The following is a 19350-nucleotide window of genomic DNA, read 5'->3' on the forward strand; positions in this document are numbered from 1 at the left end:
CACTGGCCACGCACAGTGTGCGTCATAGATATAGTTTCTAAGATATAGCTGGCACACACACCAGCTCACACGTACCTGTTAATTATGTTCTGCCTTCGGCGTGTAGTTCTATTTTATTTATAAGGTCATAATTATGCTCTTGGCTTCGTGGCTTCGCAGCGCGATTCGACTTGATCTGGGATCGTCTTGGTTTGGACCACATATGTACATACATATACGCGGTCGTTCAACCTTCGATCAATCACTCGGCTGGCTGGCTTACTTCTTTTGTTTACAATCGCATTCAGCATTCTCAACTCTCCTTTCCACAAATTCCTATAGTCCGATATCTATCTATCTATATATACATCTGCTATACCATCTAATAGCCATTATGCGCATTACGCTTCTCGTGGCTAATTAACAGCGCACAAAAATGCGAAAAACTTTTCAATGCCTTCTCCGCAGTTGTCTTTTTGTCCAATTTGCCAAGCTTAGAAATGCAAATTACCAAAAGCAGCGAAAATAAAAAAAACACACAAGCTCAAACAAAACGCGGACAAAGAGCCAAGTGAGTGATGGGGCAGTGAAGGGAAGTTCTTTGTGCGGATCCCCGGTTCGGAACTCTACGGCTAAATAAATGCGAGGCATCTGCAAAGTGTCTAATTAAATGTGCCGAATTTAATGATGATAACTCTGGCTAAGACCATTGCCTGCAGTGCAATTTTGGCCGGCTCTGACTTTAGCATTTTGGCCAACCGGTCAAGGTGAAAGTTGCGCCACCTGCCCACCTGCCACCAGCCAACATGCCTTGACAGATTACCCTCCCCGTGAGCTCTTGACTTGCCACCAATTTTTTTTTGACAAATTAATTGTGCGGCTAAGCGGCCATTAAATATGGCCAACTGTATTGCACTGGTTATTGGCCCGGACCCAAATCCATACATATGTACATATAAACGTGGCTCACAATTTGCATGCTCAGCTCTTCCACTCAAGTGGAAACTTGGCTGCTGCTCCTTCTGCTGCAGTTGCAATGCCAATGCTTGAGTAAATTGACTTCAACTTCATTTGCGACATTTGGACCCGCGGAGGGAGTACGAGCCATGGCAAAAAAAAAAACAAACTGAGGCTGAGTGAGATGCCACCTAAAGTTTTCTGCTCCATTGAAGCATTCGATTGCACTCCACTCGAAACGCCGAGTCGTAGAAAGTTGCAGTTGCATTTTCAAGTTGCAGCAGTGGCAATGACGCAGTCGGGAGAAAGATGGAGATAGCAACTCATCTGCATTTGAATTGCATTGGGGCTACGGCTGGTCACTTAACGGTTAGAAGAGAACGCCAACTGGTTTTGGACCCAAAAAAAAAAGAAATAGTTGGGAAACTAGAAAGAAGTGTCATAAGCGGCTGATTATGGGGCACAGCTCGTGTGGAATCTTCAAAGCGGTAATCATTTGGGATAAAGTTCCTCTAAATCATTGACCACGACTGGAACCCCCTTTTTGGCTACGCCTCTGGTTGCTTGAGGAGTGAGTTTTAGAACCGGTTAACCGCTTTCTGATGACACTTACAGTTATAGCCAAATAAAAGCCGGCCAGCATTTCTCTCTGTGACTTATGTAAAAATGTTGGTTTAGTTAAGCAAAAGAATGCAGGAATTCCAAAGGGTTTAAAACGGTTAAGTCATCTGAAGAGCTATGAAGAATATCTAAAAAAATATCTTAACTAGCTTACCAAATCCAAAATATTCACTATACATGCTTCTTGAACCAGAAAAGCAGAAGTTCAAGTCCATAAAATCGAAACAACTTTATTGATTTGCGTTCTAAGTTAATCCCTTAAATATGCAAAATGTGGAAAAAGTTACATTCATTCAATATTCTGCATTTACAGCTGCTGTTTGACAACAAACTTTTTTGTCAGCCAAAAAAAGTTATTTAAGAACTGTAGTAAATCTTAAGTATCCATTCAGATACTTTCAAACTGTTGACTTCTTAGAAAATTCAATGGAAATTCAGCAAAGTTTAGGCACACGCTAGAGTTCATTCAGAAGAGGAGATTGAAATTTAACTCAGTATCTTTAGTCTTTATGTATCTATAAAGAATAGTGGCTCGTTCAAAGTACAACTTTGCGATGCAGTTGGATAGTTCATAAATAAATCTGGGCTACATTACTAATCAACTTTCAGCGTTAATCGCATCTGGAACTCGTTCCATCGCCCGCCCGTTGACCTTTAATGGCATCAGCGCCACCATCTCCATCGTGGCCATTAGTAACCAGATTTGCGAACGAGGCGTTAACCCGGCGTGGGCATGAAGCCATGTCATCCGCATCTCCATCTGGCCGTTTCTTCATCACTTCATACCGTCATCTCCTCATCGGCGTCATCATCCACGGAGATGTCGCCAATCCAGTAGTTGTCGTCGCAGCGTTGAATGACAATTTGCAAATGGCTCTGGGTGCATAATTTATGCAGATGCAACTGCAGCAGCTCCGGAGCAACTGGAGCTGGGACAGCAAAACTGGCGGCATTTGGCGCGTTGTCTATTAAGGCGAACTTGTTGGCCAAAAAAAGGAAGGATTCCAAGGGGGGGGGGGGGTTGACATAGCGCCCGCAGCAGCGACTGTCGCTTCGCCCATGCATATTCAAACGCCATAATCGCAACGGTATTTTAATGCTAAATGCTTACTCACTTCATGCTGCAGAGCCGCAGAGGTTGGCTAGAAAAACCCGTTTTTCCAGTAATGACCTTCGGTGTTGTTTTATTATCACTCCCGCTTCCGCTCCAGCTCCTCCTCCACCTCCTCCCGGTGTCCAACACAGCCCAGTCCAGTCCAGTTTAGTCCCAAGCTTCCCACTCCGTTTGGAGCACTCGTGGAAATTCCACTGAATCGCATAACAAAAGCCCTGGTTTATATGTTCTGTTTGTTTGTTTTGTCTTTCTCGCAAGGCGTCTTCAATTACCTTTTTCGGGCTAACTGACAAATTTAACGTAGCTAGATGAGTGCGGATTTGCCAATTTCACTTTAATTAGCCTATGAACGCACAATTTTTCCCACTAAATCCGTTTAGAATATCAATTCTGCAGGTAGTGACAGCTGCTCCGGGGCTAAGAAGTTAATTAAAAGCCACTTTCGAATCGCAATCAATAAGCCAGTAAAACCACACGTGCAATTTGCATTCAATAGCTGTGAGCAACGATACAAGTGCTCCCATGGGTGCGGTTGAGATTAGTTTGGATATATCGCTACAGTGGATATAATGGGTTTAAATTTTATACAAATATTACAAGCAGAACCTACACATAGTCGGATCATTTTCCTATGTTCATTTGCTTCCATTTGGGGAATTGTTTATTTGATTTAAGCCTAAAATTTAAAATACATGAAAATAAAATTTTATCTAGGTGATAGTTTATGATATGTATATATATATAATAATGACAACATATTAAATTGGCCCCCTTTTATAATAATTCTGCGAACAAAGTCACTGTCTGTTCTTGTTAATGCGTTCGTTTTAGCCTTTTACTCCCCTCACCACCGCTTATCGTTTTAATTGATTTTTTTTCTGCTGTCTAATAAATATGCTAATTAATGTGGCCGACCGCATATTCAGGTCTGATCTGACTAAACAGGCGACCTTGCAGCGGTCAGTTTTTATCACACCATGCTAATTGACAATAGAATTGGCTTTCCACTGTCTGCCAATTCGAATCCCCAGGAGAAGGAACGGACAAGTGCGCCGTAAAAGCCAGCCACTTGGCCAAGTTAACCTTGATGGAACAGTTCTCTTTTATCGTAATACCCCCACCCACCCGTCTGCATCTGCATCGCCACCTCGGGTTAACCGGAGTGCTCAAGTGCATTTTAAGCGGGCTGCAACTTGTTCTGGCCAAGTCAAGTCGAGCCCAGTTCAGCCAAGCCAAGTTTAACCGAAACCATGGGCAAGCCCGAGGAGAATGACAATAAATATTTTGTAGCTCGATTACAACGTTCGTTGGTGGTGTTCAGAGGGGGGAGGGTGGTGTTGTCCTGAAGTCGAGACTTTGCCAGCGACTAAATACCCCCAAATGCCAACTGTTTTTTGAGTTTGCTGGCAGTGCAACTCGTAAAATATGAGCTCGACGTGCATTGAATTCGGGTCATTGCATGGCTAAAAGCCGAGAAAGGGGCTTTTAAAACGGCAAGTCTTTTTGCTGAGGAGGGGGGGGGGCAGCTGGCGCCTTAGCATTTCGTAATTCGATTACTGATTTTGAATTACACCAAACGAAATTGACTAATTTTGCATGCGCGCCCACAGGCCATTGAACTGCAGTCAGTACTTGTGGACAGCGGTCAGATTTTTATGTTTCTTGGCAAATGATTGGCATTCGTACCCTGAGATCGATAAATACATCAACCTTTTTGCATAATAAATTGCCTTTGTAATATATTATATTTGGCAACCTCCTTTAATATTTTGTAAGTCGGATTCAAAGTAGCTTAAGTCAAACAGAGAAAATGGATTGAGTGCGCCAAATGATATATTTGTCTTCCCAAGGTCTTCAATTGGCATGCCTTTTAGTATTAGTACATATTTAAAAATATATATGTGTATATTATAAGTAGGTTATAATCTTTAACAACCATGCATTCAATAATAAATACTTTTCATTTGTATTGCAGATTGTAAAGCCCAACGAGATTAACAGAGGATACCGTGCGACAGGTGGAAAAGTTCAAGCAGGTAAGGGAATGGCAAATCACAATCAAATTCACACAGAATGCAAAAATGCGTAACGCTAAACGTGCATATGTAACTTGATAACTCGGTAGGCCCGACTTGGCGTGTTTTTCATAATTTACACTTTCGTTGCCAGGCCAATTGGCATGCCAATTGAAGGTGCACTCCCAGGCCACAAACAACATGGGTAATTCGAGGCGGCTAACAATGTGTTGGCAGGTGTGCTGGAGCAGAGCAGAGAGTGGGAACGGGTCCCAGGTCCCAGGCTTTCCGAAGACCAGGAAGATCGAAATCCCATTGCAAATGGCATGCAGCAGATTGCAAATGCAACTGACAACCTGTCGAACAATGGAAGTTGGCCTAAACGGCAGCCAAAGTGTTCGAAGTGTTGCAACTGTGTTGGCAGCCGTGTCTTTAATTATCGGCCTTAATTGGCCTGGCCACTTACTAAGAGATATGTGTGTTAAATGACGCAGAAATTATGCGAATGCCAATGAACTCTTCTTCGCCCTGCGACTCAGATTCAGAAAATCAGAAAATCGCTTTCGCTGCGAAAACCTCTTCTTATACCCTTTACTCTTAGAGTGAAAGGGTATACTCGATTCGTTGAAAAGTATGTAGGTAGAAGGAACTGTAAAAGCTAATCCTAAGCTGCCCACAGTTTTAGAACAAATGTTGAATTTTTTACTTTCAATGCCAAAAGGATTGTTGAACTTTCTCATTCGCACTGCTGTCAGCTAAGTAACGGGTATCTGATAGTCGAGGAAATCGCGTATTGCGTTCTCTCTTTTTGTTTTTTGGTATTTCGGGGCCAGCTTGAGAAACTTTCCATTGTGCTGAAAGCGAAGTTTCTTCTCAGATACACGTAAATATATATATCCTATATACATTTAATGAAGAGATAAATCTAATTTCATACCAAATTTATTGTACAGCCCATAAAACGGCAGACGCTGAAGAAGTTGTGGAAAAATGCCACTCCATTGTTGATGTTGATGGAAACGCTTCAGTTTGGTTCGCTTCGGTCGAACGTCGTTCAGTCAACGGTCACAATTGAATAGATTTCCAGATTTACTTTTTCCAGTTAGAAACAAAAAAAAAAGAAAAAAATAAGTTGTAATGTGTAAAAAGCCCGTCGCCAGTAGAAGAAAACGGAAAGAAAACGTAGATATAACAGCTGGCCGGCTGCATCATTCGACATCGTTTAGTCCCAGAGATTTGCTTTCGACTGATGGCAAACAATAAAACTTTCCATTTCTAACAAAATTACACTCGAGACGGGACGCAAAACAAAGCAAGACAAATTTGTCTAGTTATCTGATGTTGCCGCATTCATCGCTCGAATCCCCCTCCCCTTCCCCTCGAACATCGCATCCATTTGACGGAGAATTTGTTTTCTGGAATTCGGCTTATACATAAATATATACACTATACTTTTGTCTTATTTTTTCGCCGAGACTCCCACTCGCAGGGGAACTGGAATGAAAATCTTTGCAGCGACAAGCTCGTAAATGTTGCATGCCACACCGCACAATTCCATTCCGTTCCCCAGGTGACATGTTGCACACGTGTGGGCCAAGCTCCCATTCCACCACCATTTTTCTGTATGCTGCCCGCTGATTTGTGGCACCGTTTATGCGGCGGAACTGTTTATTAATTAACGAGCGCATTTTGGCTTTATTCTGTTGGCATTTCCCCGCTTTTCAGTGGGTAGCAAACGATTAGGTGCTAAACTGTTGTTGCCCCGGCCAAAGTTAATTGAGCCAAATGAGCCGCTGGCATGCAACGTTCCCAATCAGCTGCAGCCCTCTATTCCTATTAACTTTAGGTGATGACAAGGGGTAAATTTATATATTTATCTTATGTTGCATAATGGTCGAGTATGGTCGAATGTATGGTTTTTAATATTTTGAAACCTAAATCTACAAAGAGTCTTTTCTAGTTTCGGTATTTCCATGATTCGTGTATAACTGTTGTTGAACGAATAAGTTTTAAGATTTATATAATATCTTTAAGATTCCAAATTCCTTATATTAGCAATTTTTCTGAGTGTAACCGAGGCGGCTTCTGTCTAATGGCTGCTGCCAGTCAAAATGATAATGGGTTTTGGGTAAAGTTGCCGCCTGGATGGCGCATAGCGATAAGCCTTGGCCAAGACCCGCTCGAATGCTTCAATTGAAAATGTCAATTGCATTGGCCACCAACTTCACTCTTGCCACTACCCCACGCCTATTGGCCGCTTTTGGTTACCAATTTTGGTGTAGGCGAACCAGTGAAAGTTGTGACCGTGATTGGCCAACGAGAGGGGCGTGCGTTTACAGTTGAGGGGATAGTAATTAATGCCAATTAAATGTCAAACAACAAAGCAAAACAAATAATTTTTGCGCTGGGCGTGTCCCTGTTGTTCGGCTGGCAAATTCAATTCAATTTTGTTGACCAAACTTTCGAAAGGCTGCACAGATTAATTAAGCCAAGTTCAAAATCCGCCACCAGCCCAGACGGTTCAATTGATTTAATTTCCCATGAGCCCGCTGGCCGATGCACTTTCCACATCAAACAAAGGTGGAAAGCGCTCCGTTTGCCGGTAGCTCAATTTCTATGGATGTGGTAAGAGGCACACGAAAAAAATTAAAAACCAAGGAAGAAAAAAACTTTATTTATGATTATTTAATGCAGTGCTTAAGCTGCAGGTTCGTTGCCCAAAGACAAAATGCCTCGACTGCAGATGCAAATGTAAATTGATTCGCGCGCTTTGCCCTGCAGTTGAACCAACCAGTGACCCCACAACCCCCCCGCATGAGATGAACCCTTCATCTGTCTTGGCTAATTGCTTGTCGCTGTCAACATGTTGCTGCTGCTGCTGCTGCTGCTCCTGCTCGTCTTCCATTGAACTTTGAACTTGGCCATTCCCGCAGTGGTTTACTGACTTTCTTTTGTTGTTTATCGCACCAGCCGGCGACAGTTGCAACTTGCAACGGCTAACGGCAACATAAGCAACGGCAACAGCAGCAGCAACAAGAGCAATTGCTGCAGCTGCCACTCATGTGGCATGTGTGTGTTTGGTAAGGCTTTTGTCTCCGTCTGCACACGAGCCATTGTTTGGCCTTGCAACAGTGCGTATACGTAATACGTGCAAGCAAACCGAGTTTGACAAACGTTGCGTGCAATTTGTGCTCAATATACAGATACAGATGCCATCACACTGTTGCACGCAGCCAACAAGATGGATTTAGCAGCTATTTCTTTTGTCGTCATTGCTGCAGAATTTCGAGCTTGAAAAATTGTTGCACTTTATTACTGAAAAATGGGTTAAAGAGACTTTACGTTACATTTTTCGATTGGTTTCTTTTATTTAGTTTAACAATACGAGTAGTAAAATGGTTCTTCAAAGATTTTAATAATGTGTGTCCAAAGATTTTACTGTAAGTGGTTATTAGTGTACAAAAAAGTTAAGCTATGTCGTAAAATCATCCAACGTATTTGAGCTTTGGAAAAGATGTGCTGCGTCCACTGGCAAGCTGCACCAGTGAAGACTGCAATTGGACCACCGCTTTGGGTAAAACCAGGACTAAGTGCTCCCATTTCGTCAGTGCAAAATTCACTGGCCATCGGAGAGACATCGATTTTTAAAGTTGGCGGAGCGATGGCAAAAGCCTCTAAAAGAGATGTACCATCTCCAACACTTTATCGCATTAAGCTTGGGACTCATGCTCATTTCATCAACTACATGGTAATAAATGAGAGAGAGATGATTGAGAAAGTCAAATCCAGTGATCCAGAAGTTTAACGTTGACTGGATTGTCAACAGAAGTGCGCTATTACGAAGCTTTAGATTTTGGCGAACCACCAACCAAGAAGGTCTTGATCATACATTCTTCAGAAACTAAGTCCTTGCCCGAATTAAGAGAAGAGTTAGTAAAGCTTCAACGAAAAGCATCCCAGATAGCAGAGAAGTTAAGCCATTGAGTGACTAAGTTTTGTGATTAAAGTGTGATTTGTGATTTATTAAAAATTAGTGTTTTAAATCAGTCGTTTTGTTTTTATTGTTCACTCCTCATTTGACTTGGAAAATCCTTTAAAACTACACATTAATTTTAATTTTTCTAGCTTTACTAATTTGTGCATGGAAAGGAGCCGTACTGTTGCAAGATACAACATATATAAGATACATACATTGTCTGGATATTGTTTGCTTTTGCCATATTTGCTTTTACCAAATCCAACACAGTTGTTGACCTTTGGCATACAATTACATGGGGCTCTTTGTAGCCAATCCGCAGACCCTTCACCATCGCATTTCTGAGACAATTGCCTTAGACCGCTGGCAGACATCGAAAATTGCTCAAGCCAAATGGGCAAGCTGTTCTCGTCTTGCCAAGTAAGTCTTGATTCAAGCTCAAATTGCTTAAGTTTTGTATTTGCTTTTATTTGGTATTTCATATTCTAATTGTGCAATAAAAGTCAAACAAACAGGCATTCATAAGTCCCAACCACGAACATTAGGTGGCCAAAAAAGAGTTTTTTGGGCTGAGCAGGTATGGGAATTCGTGCTTTTGGGCGTTTTATTGTTCTGGTCAAGATCTCAAAACCGCAAGCCGGATAAAATGGCAGTCATCCGCCTGTGGCAAAACCCCAAAAAGATAAAAAAAAAAAACAAAAACTACGCAGCTGTGTGTCCCGCAAACATGACTCACTGCTCCATTACAAGTTGTTGCAGTTGCAGTTGAAGTTGCAATTTGTGCCTGTCCCGGCAACAGGCACTTACAAATTGTCCAGCAAATTGGAGACTGTGGCGCCTACAAAATTATCCCACGCAACAGGTTTTTATTATTTTTTGTTGTTTATATGTATCTCATTTGACTTGGTGTCCTCAAATGCAGCCAACTGAAAAAAGTTCTCTTCTACACTTGCACTCATTAAGACGCAGCGATCGTAAAATATTTTAATGCAGAAGTATTAAAAACTTAGCAGTAGTAGGGAGTGGTTTGGTGGGCTGTGTCATAAAGTCAAGTTACGACAACAGCTGTTGCTGCTGGGAGGCAACAAAAATACAAAGTCGAAATCGGATCCCCGTTTTAAGTTAGCGACACATTCTGTTGCAGGAGGGGAATTCAAGGGGAGCGTCAAGGGAGTGTATTTCTTTAATTAAGCCTATGTTGCAGCAACACATGTGCGTGCTGGTAAAAACAAACAAGTGAGAACGCTCTAGTCCGGTGACTCGACTATCAAATACCCCTTACTCGCACTCATTGCGATCCTTGCACACGAACATACGCTTGTATAGACAGACATACCAATTCTGCCTTCTATATTACTTTACTTTACTTTTCAAATAGTCCATTATACCCTGTACTAGTAATGGATATGAACACAAGACAGCAGCAACAGGCCAGCAGCTTTTTGGACCCCTGGCAACAGTTGCATCAATGGATGCGTTTTCATTTATTAATTTGCACTGTCTTGTTTTGCTGTTGTTGCAGCTGCTGATGTTGCTGCTGTTGCTGTTGCTGCTGCCACTGCTGTCATTCTTTTGCGCCACGTTGCCAGTGTGCCTTCTTCAGCTTCCTTTTCATCTTTACCCCTTCTTTTTAATACTCTTTGTCTGCGTCACGCAACAGCAAATGAAAACGAAGACGACATGGGAACTTAACCTTGAAATATATGTGCTTCGTTCAGCCCCCCAACCAACGCCACCAACTTCTCCCTTCTTTTTTTTTTATTTTCTTTGCAACACTAAGAGGCAGGAAGATGTGGGCGCGCTCACAGGCATAAATTCACAGGCTTTGGTTGATTAAGGCAGCTCCCCCGCAGCTTTTGCTGCTCCCCCCTCCGCATTTTCCTGGAATATCCTTGGCGAAAATGAACATAAAACATTTCTCCGTAATCAACTGGGCTGCTAAAAATAAACCCAAACTTGGCCTGCGAGGCCTTGTGGGCTAATGCTGTAAGGCCTTTTGGTTTAGCAGCTTAGCAAGTATGGCAACTTCAATTAACCCGACATGATATGCCGGCGGGCATCGAATGACTGGCAATATTGGCAGCTGGACGCGAAGCTGTGAGTCGGGCTCGTTATTCGGGTTAATTGACAGGCGGACAAGTAACTTTTGGCCCAAACCATTTGCAGTATGTGACAAGCCATCAAGAAATCATGTCGCTGGTGGCATCTTGGGTGGTCAACATAAATATGTATGTTCTGGCACTTAACTTCGAGTTAAATCCAAAACGTGCTGGGCCAAAAGGTACCATCTAAGGTACCATCTAACAACTTTTCCCTATCCAATCTTTCCGTTTTAATCACGCTGCCTTGACTTCTTCTTAAAGCAGTTAGTAGTCGTCAACTATGTTTATGCTTAAAAGGCTTCAAACAGCCAGCGGCACTACTACAGTAATTTCCCCTTCCCCCTTCACAAACAACTTCTTCACAATTTAATTGCTGCTGCTGCTGCTGGATGTTGACGTTGCTGCTGCTGCTGTGTTGCTGCTGCAGCTGCTGTTGTTGCTGCCTTTTTGTTGTCATTATTGTGGTCGCACAAGTTTGTTGTATTACCTGTTGACAAAATTGCCCTGCTGCCTGCATCAACATCCGGCAAGTTCTCGAGAGGCACAAACAACAACGCAAGCTAATGGCAACTTTGACTTGGCTTTAATTAAACAATCTCCCAGCCAAATTTCTAGTGTTCGGTTGAGCGCGTGTGAACAGGGAAACGAAAATATTTTTGGCATATATCAGTTGGATTTGATTGCGACTTGGCATTGAAAACTGCACATACAACCAAGACATTTATGTTGGTAACTAACTGAATAACAATTCAAAATACGGTTTATTTCTAATAAAAAGTTGGCATGGTATAAAGATAAAAGATATTTATTAAGTTATGCGATCTTTTTTTCTTCGGTCTGCAACGTTGTTAATATATCAATCCGCATAAAGTTTTCTCAGACTTTTCGCCAAAACTTTCCCACACTTGGCGAGCTCTCAGTAAGCAGCAGCTGATTAAATTTGAAAGCGTAATTAGGCCCAAAGCATGTGAGTAAAATGCAATAAAACTGAAGTGCAGAGCACACGCTTGAACTTGAACTTTGAACTTCTAAGCCAGATTGTTAGAAATTGAGTTTTTGAGCTTTGATTCTTCGATTCTCTGCCGCAACTCAATTGCTGCCTTACCTTTAAAGGCAAATAGTTGACATTTGGCTGGCGGTGGATCGCCCACCACATCCGTTTCGTGGCAAAGAGGCCCAACCCAGCGAATAATTCTTTTTTGGCCAAAAACTTCGCCGAGTGCCGCTGCATAACTTAGCCAATGTAAACAAGGCGGAGAGCATTCCACCGCCGCTGCTTTGCATAATCCCGTGTGGAGCGAAGAGAACACAGGTGGATATGGCTGCGGATCATACGGATCCATTAGTACGTGCGTATACATAACGATAAATGTATAAATAAACACCAGAAGTTGGGGGGCCACAGCCACGCATAAATCTCACGTGCAAATGTGGAACAAAGCTGCCGAATGCCCCGCATCCCGATTTTCAGATGGAACGATATGCATATATATCCATATAGCACCTCTGTATCTCCGCTCATCTCATCTCGCGCTTCATTTCGTTTCAATTTCGTGCTTTTGCGCTTTTCGCTTTCCTGTTTTGGCTTTAATGGGAATCAACACTCGCTGGTGATTAAATTAAAAATTCGGTTCTGGAATTTTTCTCTTTTTTTTTTTTTGTTGCGCCACTCTGGTCTGCTGTGCTGCGGTTGCGGCTGAATCAGTCGGCTTTAACCCACTTTCGTTGTCAAAAAGAAAAGACATCAGCTAACCCAAACAAAGACTAGGATGTGCTGTTAAGAATAGCCTTCAGAACTCTCCTGCTTTTGGCTGAAAGCAAAAAAAATTAAAACCTGTTGGCCTCGATTGCCTGCGGGCTGCGGTCAAGCTAACTGTTTTGCCCGATCAGATTAAAGCAAATACAAAATGCCAGAATGCAAAATATCGAAATGGGTTGCCGCCGTAACGAAAACGGGAACGGTTTTCTTCAACGCCAGTTTCGTGTGTGTCCAATTGGCAGGCAGACGGACTTCTGCTGCAGTATATGCAGAAAAATGCAAATTCAGATCAGACGGTGCATCGATTAGTTTGTAACGCCCACGAACACTTTTCCCCACCAGAATCCATCAGTCCAAGTGAACCACTCACCTTAGATAGCAAACTTGGCTAACGAGCTGACGTCCTGGCCAGGCATAAATTAGCCATCTTTGGTCAGGAGCTTAGCGCTGGCCTGAAATTTATGTAGATTTATTTGTGTAACACTTTTGCCGCAACAACAGCAGCGGCAGCAGCAACACGCCTTGATATCTCTTTTCACTGGCCAGCAATCTTATCTGTGGGGAGGGAAACAGCATTCCTGCTGCCAGGCCAACTGCCAAACTTGAAAAATAGCTTGAGATGTTGTCGATGCTGCCTGCTGCAGCATTCCATTTCGAGTTGTGGCTGCCACACCATCTTCATTTCGTTTGCTGCTGGCGGCTGGAACTTGGGCAAACGGCTTTCATATGGTCAAATGGGCCCCACAATTTGTTGTGCATTTTCTGCATTTCTTTTACAGTCTTTGACAGTTTTTCTCAGTGTTATCGCAGTGTTTTTCGCTCAATAGTTGGCCAACATGCAGACATATATGTGATCTGGCGATACACTTGCTTTCCATGAGAATGGGCACAACTCTCATCGCCTTTTGCCCGTTTTTTTTTTTTTTATGTTCGCTCAACTTGTGTGTGGCCATAAATAAATGGCCAATCGATTCCGCAACCGAATGCAAATGAGTGAAAGAAAATTAACATGAAAACAAAAAAAATCCGTGGCAGAAATAGACATAAAAACAAACGGTAACCGCGAGCGAAGTCTAAAATTTATGGGTAACAATGCGGGCACATTCAAAAACAAAAATACAGCAGCAACATTTAGCTGGCCCAGTTATGCAATTTGCCAAACAACCCTTTTCCCGCTCCCTACCCCCCCAATCATCATTCGATGTTTCCAATTGTTTCCGCGACCGCATTGCACAAAGTCGAGATTTATGCATATTAACGTCAAGTCAAAATGCTGACCCAAAAACGCAGATCTGGGGAATCTGGTGTATGCAGCAGATGCAGCAGCCGCAGCAACATCTGCATCTGCTGCAGAAATCAAGCGTGGCAGCAACAGAAGTCGAGCACTGCGGCCACATTTAACAATGGGTCAACTTTCCTCGGCGCTGGCGTTGATAAATGTTGCCTCAAAACAAGCCAGAAACTATAATGTTGCTGTTGCTGTCATCTTCATTGTTGTCGCCGCGACAGCAGCAGCATGGCCAAAAACACCAGCAACATCAGCAACACCTTCAAATTTCAGCACCTAAACTTGGTGTTTTGGTTCAAGTGACACACTTGCGTAGAGATGCTCACAGCCATATGAAGAAGTTAATGGCTTAAAGAGCTCAAAATAGTTACATTGTTAGCGGCGGAATGGCTATGTTGCCGCTGGAAGTTGTGTAAAGTGGTTCACTAGAAACGCCCCAAAATTGTCGGAGGCATTCTAAGCAGATCTTCCAGATAAATCGGATAATTTGGTACCAAGTAATTTGATCTACCGATGATATGACTACAAGAATTCAAATAACAAAAAGAAGAGGTACTTTAAAGCGTTAGAAATGGGTATACAAAATAAGAGAGACAGGTTTCGAGTTCTCACAAATTAGTCATTAAATTAGACCTATAATGTTCTACAGGAAACAGCGTGACTTTGTTTGGGAAATTATCAAATTGAATGGTTACTTCCTTAAATGGAAACCAGTTTGCCTTTGAATCACTTCTAGAAGCTCTGACCAAATAAAGCCGCCAATTTCGTAGCTACAAATGAGTTGTCTGTCTGTTTAATTTGTGTGGCACTTCCTAGATTTGTTTTTTTTGTTAGGCATTACTGTGCCGCGTGGAGTGTTGCACATGCAGTTGCAGTTTCGGCCGTGTTTAGAAAGTCATTTGCAAACAGTCGACAAAATAAACGACAAACAGTAGCCATGCAGCTGCAACTGGCGATTACCCAACCGCAATCGATGGGTTTTCCAGGCAGAGAGAGAGATGTGACAATCACAGTACAGTAAATTATGTGGTTGTCAAGCCCATCTATCCATTTCCACATTTTCCCAACCACCAATTCTGGCAGTCCATGAAGTCAACAGCAGCGGCGGCCACATCATCATCAGCAAAATTTCAATAATTTCATTATCAAGATGAAGATTGATTGATAAGCTAGCTGCCTGGGCAAATGGCAGTGTGTGGCCATGATTTCGGGGCTGGATGATGACCACATGGCCACATGGCACAGTCGCAATTGCTGGGCTCAACTTCTCCACTCAATCAATATTGAGTCATGCGGCAGAAGTTGAGATTGCGTTGCAGGCGGCAGTGAAAGTTAATTGTGAGCTTGCGCAATATTTTGCAAAGAAAGTTTAGGCTTACGAACTAACAACCTCATCATCATCATCTTCATCAAACCATAACTCACGACCGCTTAACTGATTCAATGTTTTTTTCCCATTTTTCCCTTGCAGAATATGGCCTAAGGTTGTTTCGTCGGCGGGAGCAATAGCAAAGGTAAAGTCTAAGCGATGTCGTCCTCGATCTGTTCGCACTTCACCCAGAATGCCTGGAAGAAGGATTTGTGCTCGAACTGCTTCAAGTCCAAGGATGAGCACAAGGCAGCCGCTGCAGCAGCTGCCTCCAAAATGGGTGGCGGCCATAAGCCGGACAAAGAGGTCAAAACGGATTACCCCAACAAGCACAAGACTCCGGCGAAAAGCATCATCAAGAAGGCTTTCGGTGTCAGACTGACCGGTACCAGTTCAAGTTCCAGCGGCTCGGGAAATGGCTCTGGAAAGTCCGTTAACTCAAAGGGCGTCAAGGTGTGCTTTCCCAAGCAACTGCACGAAATCATCGGCTATGGCGGCGAGTGGTCGGAGGACGACGACGACGATGACGATCACGATTTTATGAACCTTGGCAATGAGCACGATGACATGGCCATTAGCGAGACGGATGACGAGGAGACCAAAGAGCTGAAGAGGATAACCAGGGCCAACACAGACTTCAATATGAACAATGGCAATCTGCTGGGCGATGCCGAGGAGAATATCAAGAAATCCTTTGCCGCCTTAAAACTGGGAGCCCCTCAGGTCGACAAAGAGGGCAAGAAACAGACCCTAACGATCAATGTGATGCCCTTTGGCCAGCCCATGGGCAAATCCGCACCGGCTCCAGCGAAAACTGCGTCCGCGGAAAGCAAAAGCACAGCAGCAAAATCAGTTGCATCATCATTGGCTGGTGCAACACCGGCAAAAGCCAAACCAGCGACCATAACCACAGCCACAGCCATCAAGAGCAGTAGTACAACTACTGCAATTGCCAGTGTTACCAAAAAGGTGACCACCACCCTAACGCCCACGCTAACCATGGCCAAAAGCACAACGCCCAGCGCAACAGGGGCAGCTGCCGCAACGGCAACTCAATCGCGAGATGGCAAAGATAGTCCACCCATTGAGCGGGCAATGGAGAAGTCACTGCTGGACGAAATCTCGGAGACATTGGAGCAGAAGCAGAAGCTAAGTGAGACAAATGCATCGGACGCATCTTCAGGCGGAAGCGGAAGCAACATCTCCACATCCGCCAGCAACAGCAATAGCCACAACAGCAGCAAGATCAAATTCGAGCTGAGTGCGCTAAGTGACTCCCCAAAGCCATTTCTCGACCTTAAGAAGCCCATCGCACGGAATGCGCCCATCACCAGGGACCAGGCCAAGCCCAAGGTGAACGTGTGCCACAAATACTCGGACACGGACAGCAATTGTTCGGATACGGAAAATGGTGTATCCGCCTACTATGATGTCGTCGAGACCCAATTGAGCTACGAGAATCTTCCCGATGGCAAATACTCCGAGCAGGTGGGCGTAGCAACTGCCGCACAGACAGATAGTTCCAGCAATTCACACTACTCCAGCTCGCAGTACATCACGGATATGCTGCTTAGTTCAAAGACCCGGGCAGCCAGCTACAATCTTCACGAGGGTAACTTTATGACCAGCAAGATTACGTCCGATGGTCTGATCGTCACCAAGTGCAGTTCGGATGACGCCCTAGACTCCACGGGCAGCAGTTTTGATGGCAGTTCGGATGAGGAGAATGCCTACAATATGATTCGCAGTGAATCGGATTCGGGAATCGGCATTAGCTTGGGTAGCGAGTACAAGAATTTGGGATTGGCCAAGGGCACGGCGGCCAGTGGGGAAAAGCGTCAACTTCTGGCGGAGAAGAAGCTGAGTGCCAGTACCAATAACTCAGATTACGAGGATATTCAAATAGGCGATCAAGCGGTGCCCAAGCCAGCGGTTAAGAGCCGGGAGCTACATGGCGAACCCGATGGCAGTGCCGATCCGGACAACAGTCTGGAGCAGAAACAAAAGCAGACGGTCGAAAAGGAGGCGGAGCAGCAGCTTCCCGCCCTGCCAAAGTCACCGCCACCGCCCATGAAGATCGATGCCAGGCCGTCGTTCCTACACGGTCTCAAAAAACCAGAACTCCCGGTGAAACCACTTGTCAATAGCCATCCCAGCAGCAATGCTACCAGCAATGGCAGCCAGCTGAAAAGCTTCCTGGGCAAACGACAACCCAGCTGCGCCGAGCAGCAGTTCATCAGCCAGCTGCAGTCGGCCATTTCCAAGTCCACCGAGTGTCTCCAGTTGGCCAAAGAGAATCTAGCCGCTGATGAAGCCAAGCTAAAAAAGGGCAAAGCCCCGAATCCACCGCCAGAGCCAAAGCTTAGCGCTCCGCCCACGCCGGAACGAGATTACAGTCTGGTAGTTGAGTTCGAGCAGGCGACAAAGGCGGCAGCAAAGCCAGCGGAAAAGGCCACGTCATCCGGCCCAAGTGAGACATCATCATCATCGTCATCTACCGAGAGCCAAGCGACAGCAACAGGTGCTCCCGCCGGAACCGCAGGAGCAGCAACTGTAGCAGCTGCATCTGCAACCAACAACAGCAGCCTTTACACCAGGAAGCCAGCTCTTCCGGTGGCGGCAGCAGCTCCCGTCATTCGAGAGAAGGACAAACGCGAGCGTGCCGTGATCAATCCCAAGTTCCGGAGTCTCAACACATTCGTGATGCAGCGCACCAATGCGGCCAAGCAGATGCAGCTGCAATCGGCCAGTTCGGTTTTGAGCCTGAAGCAACCGATGACACCGGAGCCAACGCCCCGGAATCAACGTCATCTCTCCATGTCCGAGGAATGTCTGGCCGCGGCTGGTTTGGATAAGAAATCCCCTTCTGCGTCACCGCCACAGAAACAAAAGTCCAAGTTCTCCATCAAGAAGTTCCTGCGCATGGGCACCAATGGAGGCAAGTCCGGTGAATCTCTGGCCAAGCGGGAGAGCAGCGTGTATACGGAAATATGCACCGGCACCGAGGAGGGCAATGCCTCTGGGAAACCACGTCTCGTGATTATCCATCCCATTGACATTAATCCCACGGCCGTGGAGGTAGTGAAGGATATCACCAAGACTAGTGATTCCGTTTCGGCCCAGACAGTGGCCGTGGTTACGGCAAAGCCACCAGCTCCGCCCCTTCGATCGAGCGCCAGTGAGGGCCAACGAGCCCATGAGGCCAACAAGCCGGCACGCCCTCCGCCGCCCAAGAGCGCCGAGCTCCGGCGGAAGCAGAAAACCGAACTGACCGCCACGCTCAGCGCCAGCAGCGTGGACTCCAGTGTCCTGCCACTGGCAACCGGCAGCGGATCCGTGAAGCTGAAGGCCGACAATGTTTACGCCAATTTGGGTAAGTTAAAAAACAAACCAGAATGGTAAAATCAGTTTAAAAATTTATTTTAACCTTATTAGGTTGAAAAGATTTTCTAGGTAATTCTAGATAGTTAATGATTAAGCCAGGTTAGAATTAAACATTTTAAAAGTAAAGGTATTCCTAGTAAAACTATCTTTGATTAAAAGGGTTTTTAATTCAGTTAAATAGGATAAATTAAAGTCTTTGGCCAATTTGCCATAATGGTCTAAATGTAGACCAAATAAGCCTTTTATTCGCACACATTTTTTTTTGGTTTTAGAGCACTGAGATTCCTGCATAATGAGTAAGCGGAATTCCGCCAATCATGAAGTCAATTTCAATCTCGTTCCCATTGACACGATTCCATGAGCTGTGGGCGACATACATACATATGTGTCCCCTTTTCCCGCATCCATTTCTCCCGGCCATTGTGATCGCATTCCAAAAGAAAGCGTAAGCAAATCACGTTCACTGACAGCGCCCAGAAATTGGGCGACCTTCAAAACACAGCCAGCTCATGTATCGTATGTATCGTACATGTACAATATGTGGGTCTGAAGGGTTTCGGCCACTTCACCCACTTCCTTCTGCCAACTTGTTGACTTCAATTGCAGCCACAAATACGAAACGCGAGAGTCGAAAAACAAGAACACGAATAAAATTGCCGTAAATGGTAAAAGCTGTGCCAGCAACTCCTCGGAAAGTAGAACCCAAAACCCAAACGCAGAACAAGTTACGCATTTTAATCAATATAACGGGCGAACAAACAAATACATTCAGCGTAGTACGGATAC

General features: G+C 44.5%; 1 protein-coding gene across 1 annotated transcript in view, besides 2 other annotated features; it reads left to right on the forward strand.

Annotated features, from left to right (window-relative positions):
• Positions 1-19350, forward strand: part of CG6040 (uncharacterized protein) — a 34969-nt gene that overhangs the window by 11700 nt on the left and 3919 nt on the right. The window contains exons 2-3 of the mRNA NM_142524.4: positions 4647-4707; positions 15283-18553. Of these exons, the coding sequence (NP_650781.2) occupies positions 15340-18553 (3214 nt within the window). The 5' untranslated portion in view covers positions 4647-4707; positions 15283-15339. The remainder of the gene's footprint in view (positions 1-4646; positions 4708-15282; positions 18554-19350) is intronic.
• Positions 5384-5497: a mobile genetic element.
• Positions 9892-9946: a mobile genetic element.

Source organism: Drosophila melanogaster, chromosome 3R, assembly GCF_000001215.4.
Source record: "Drosophila melanogaster chromosome 3R".
NCBI lineage: Eukaryota > Metazoa > Arthropoda > Insecta > Diptera > Drosophilidae > Drosophila > Drosophila melanogaster.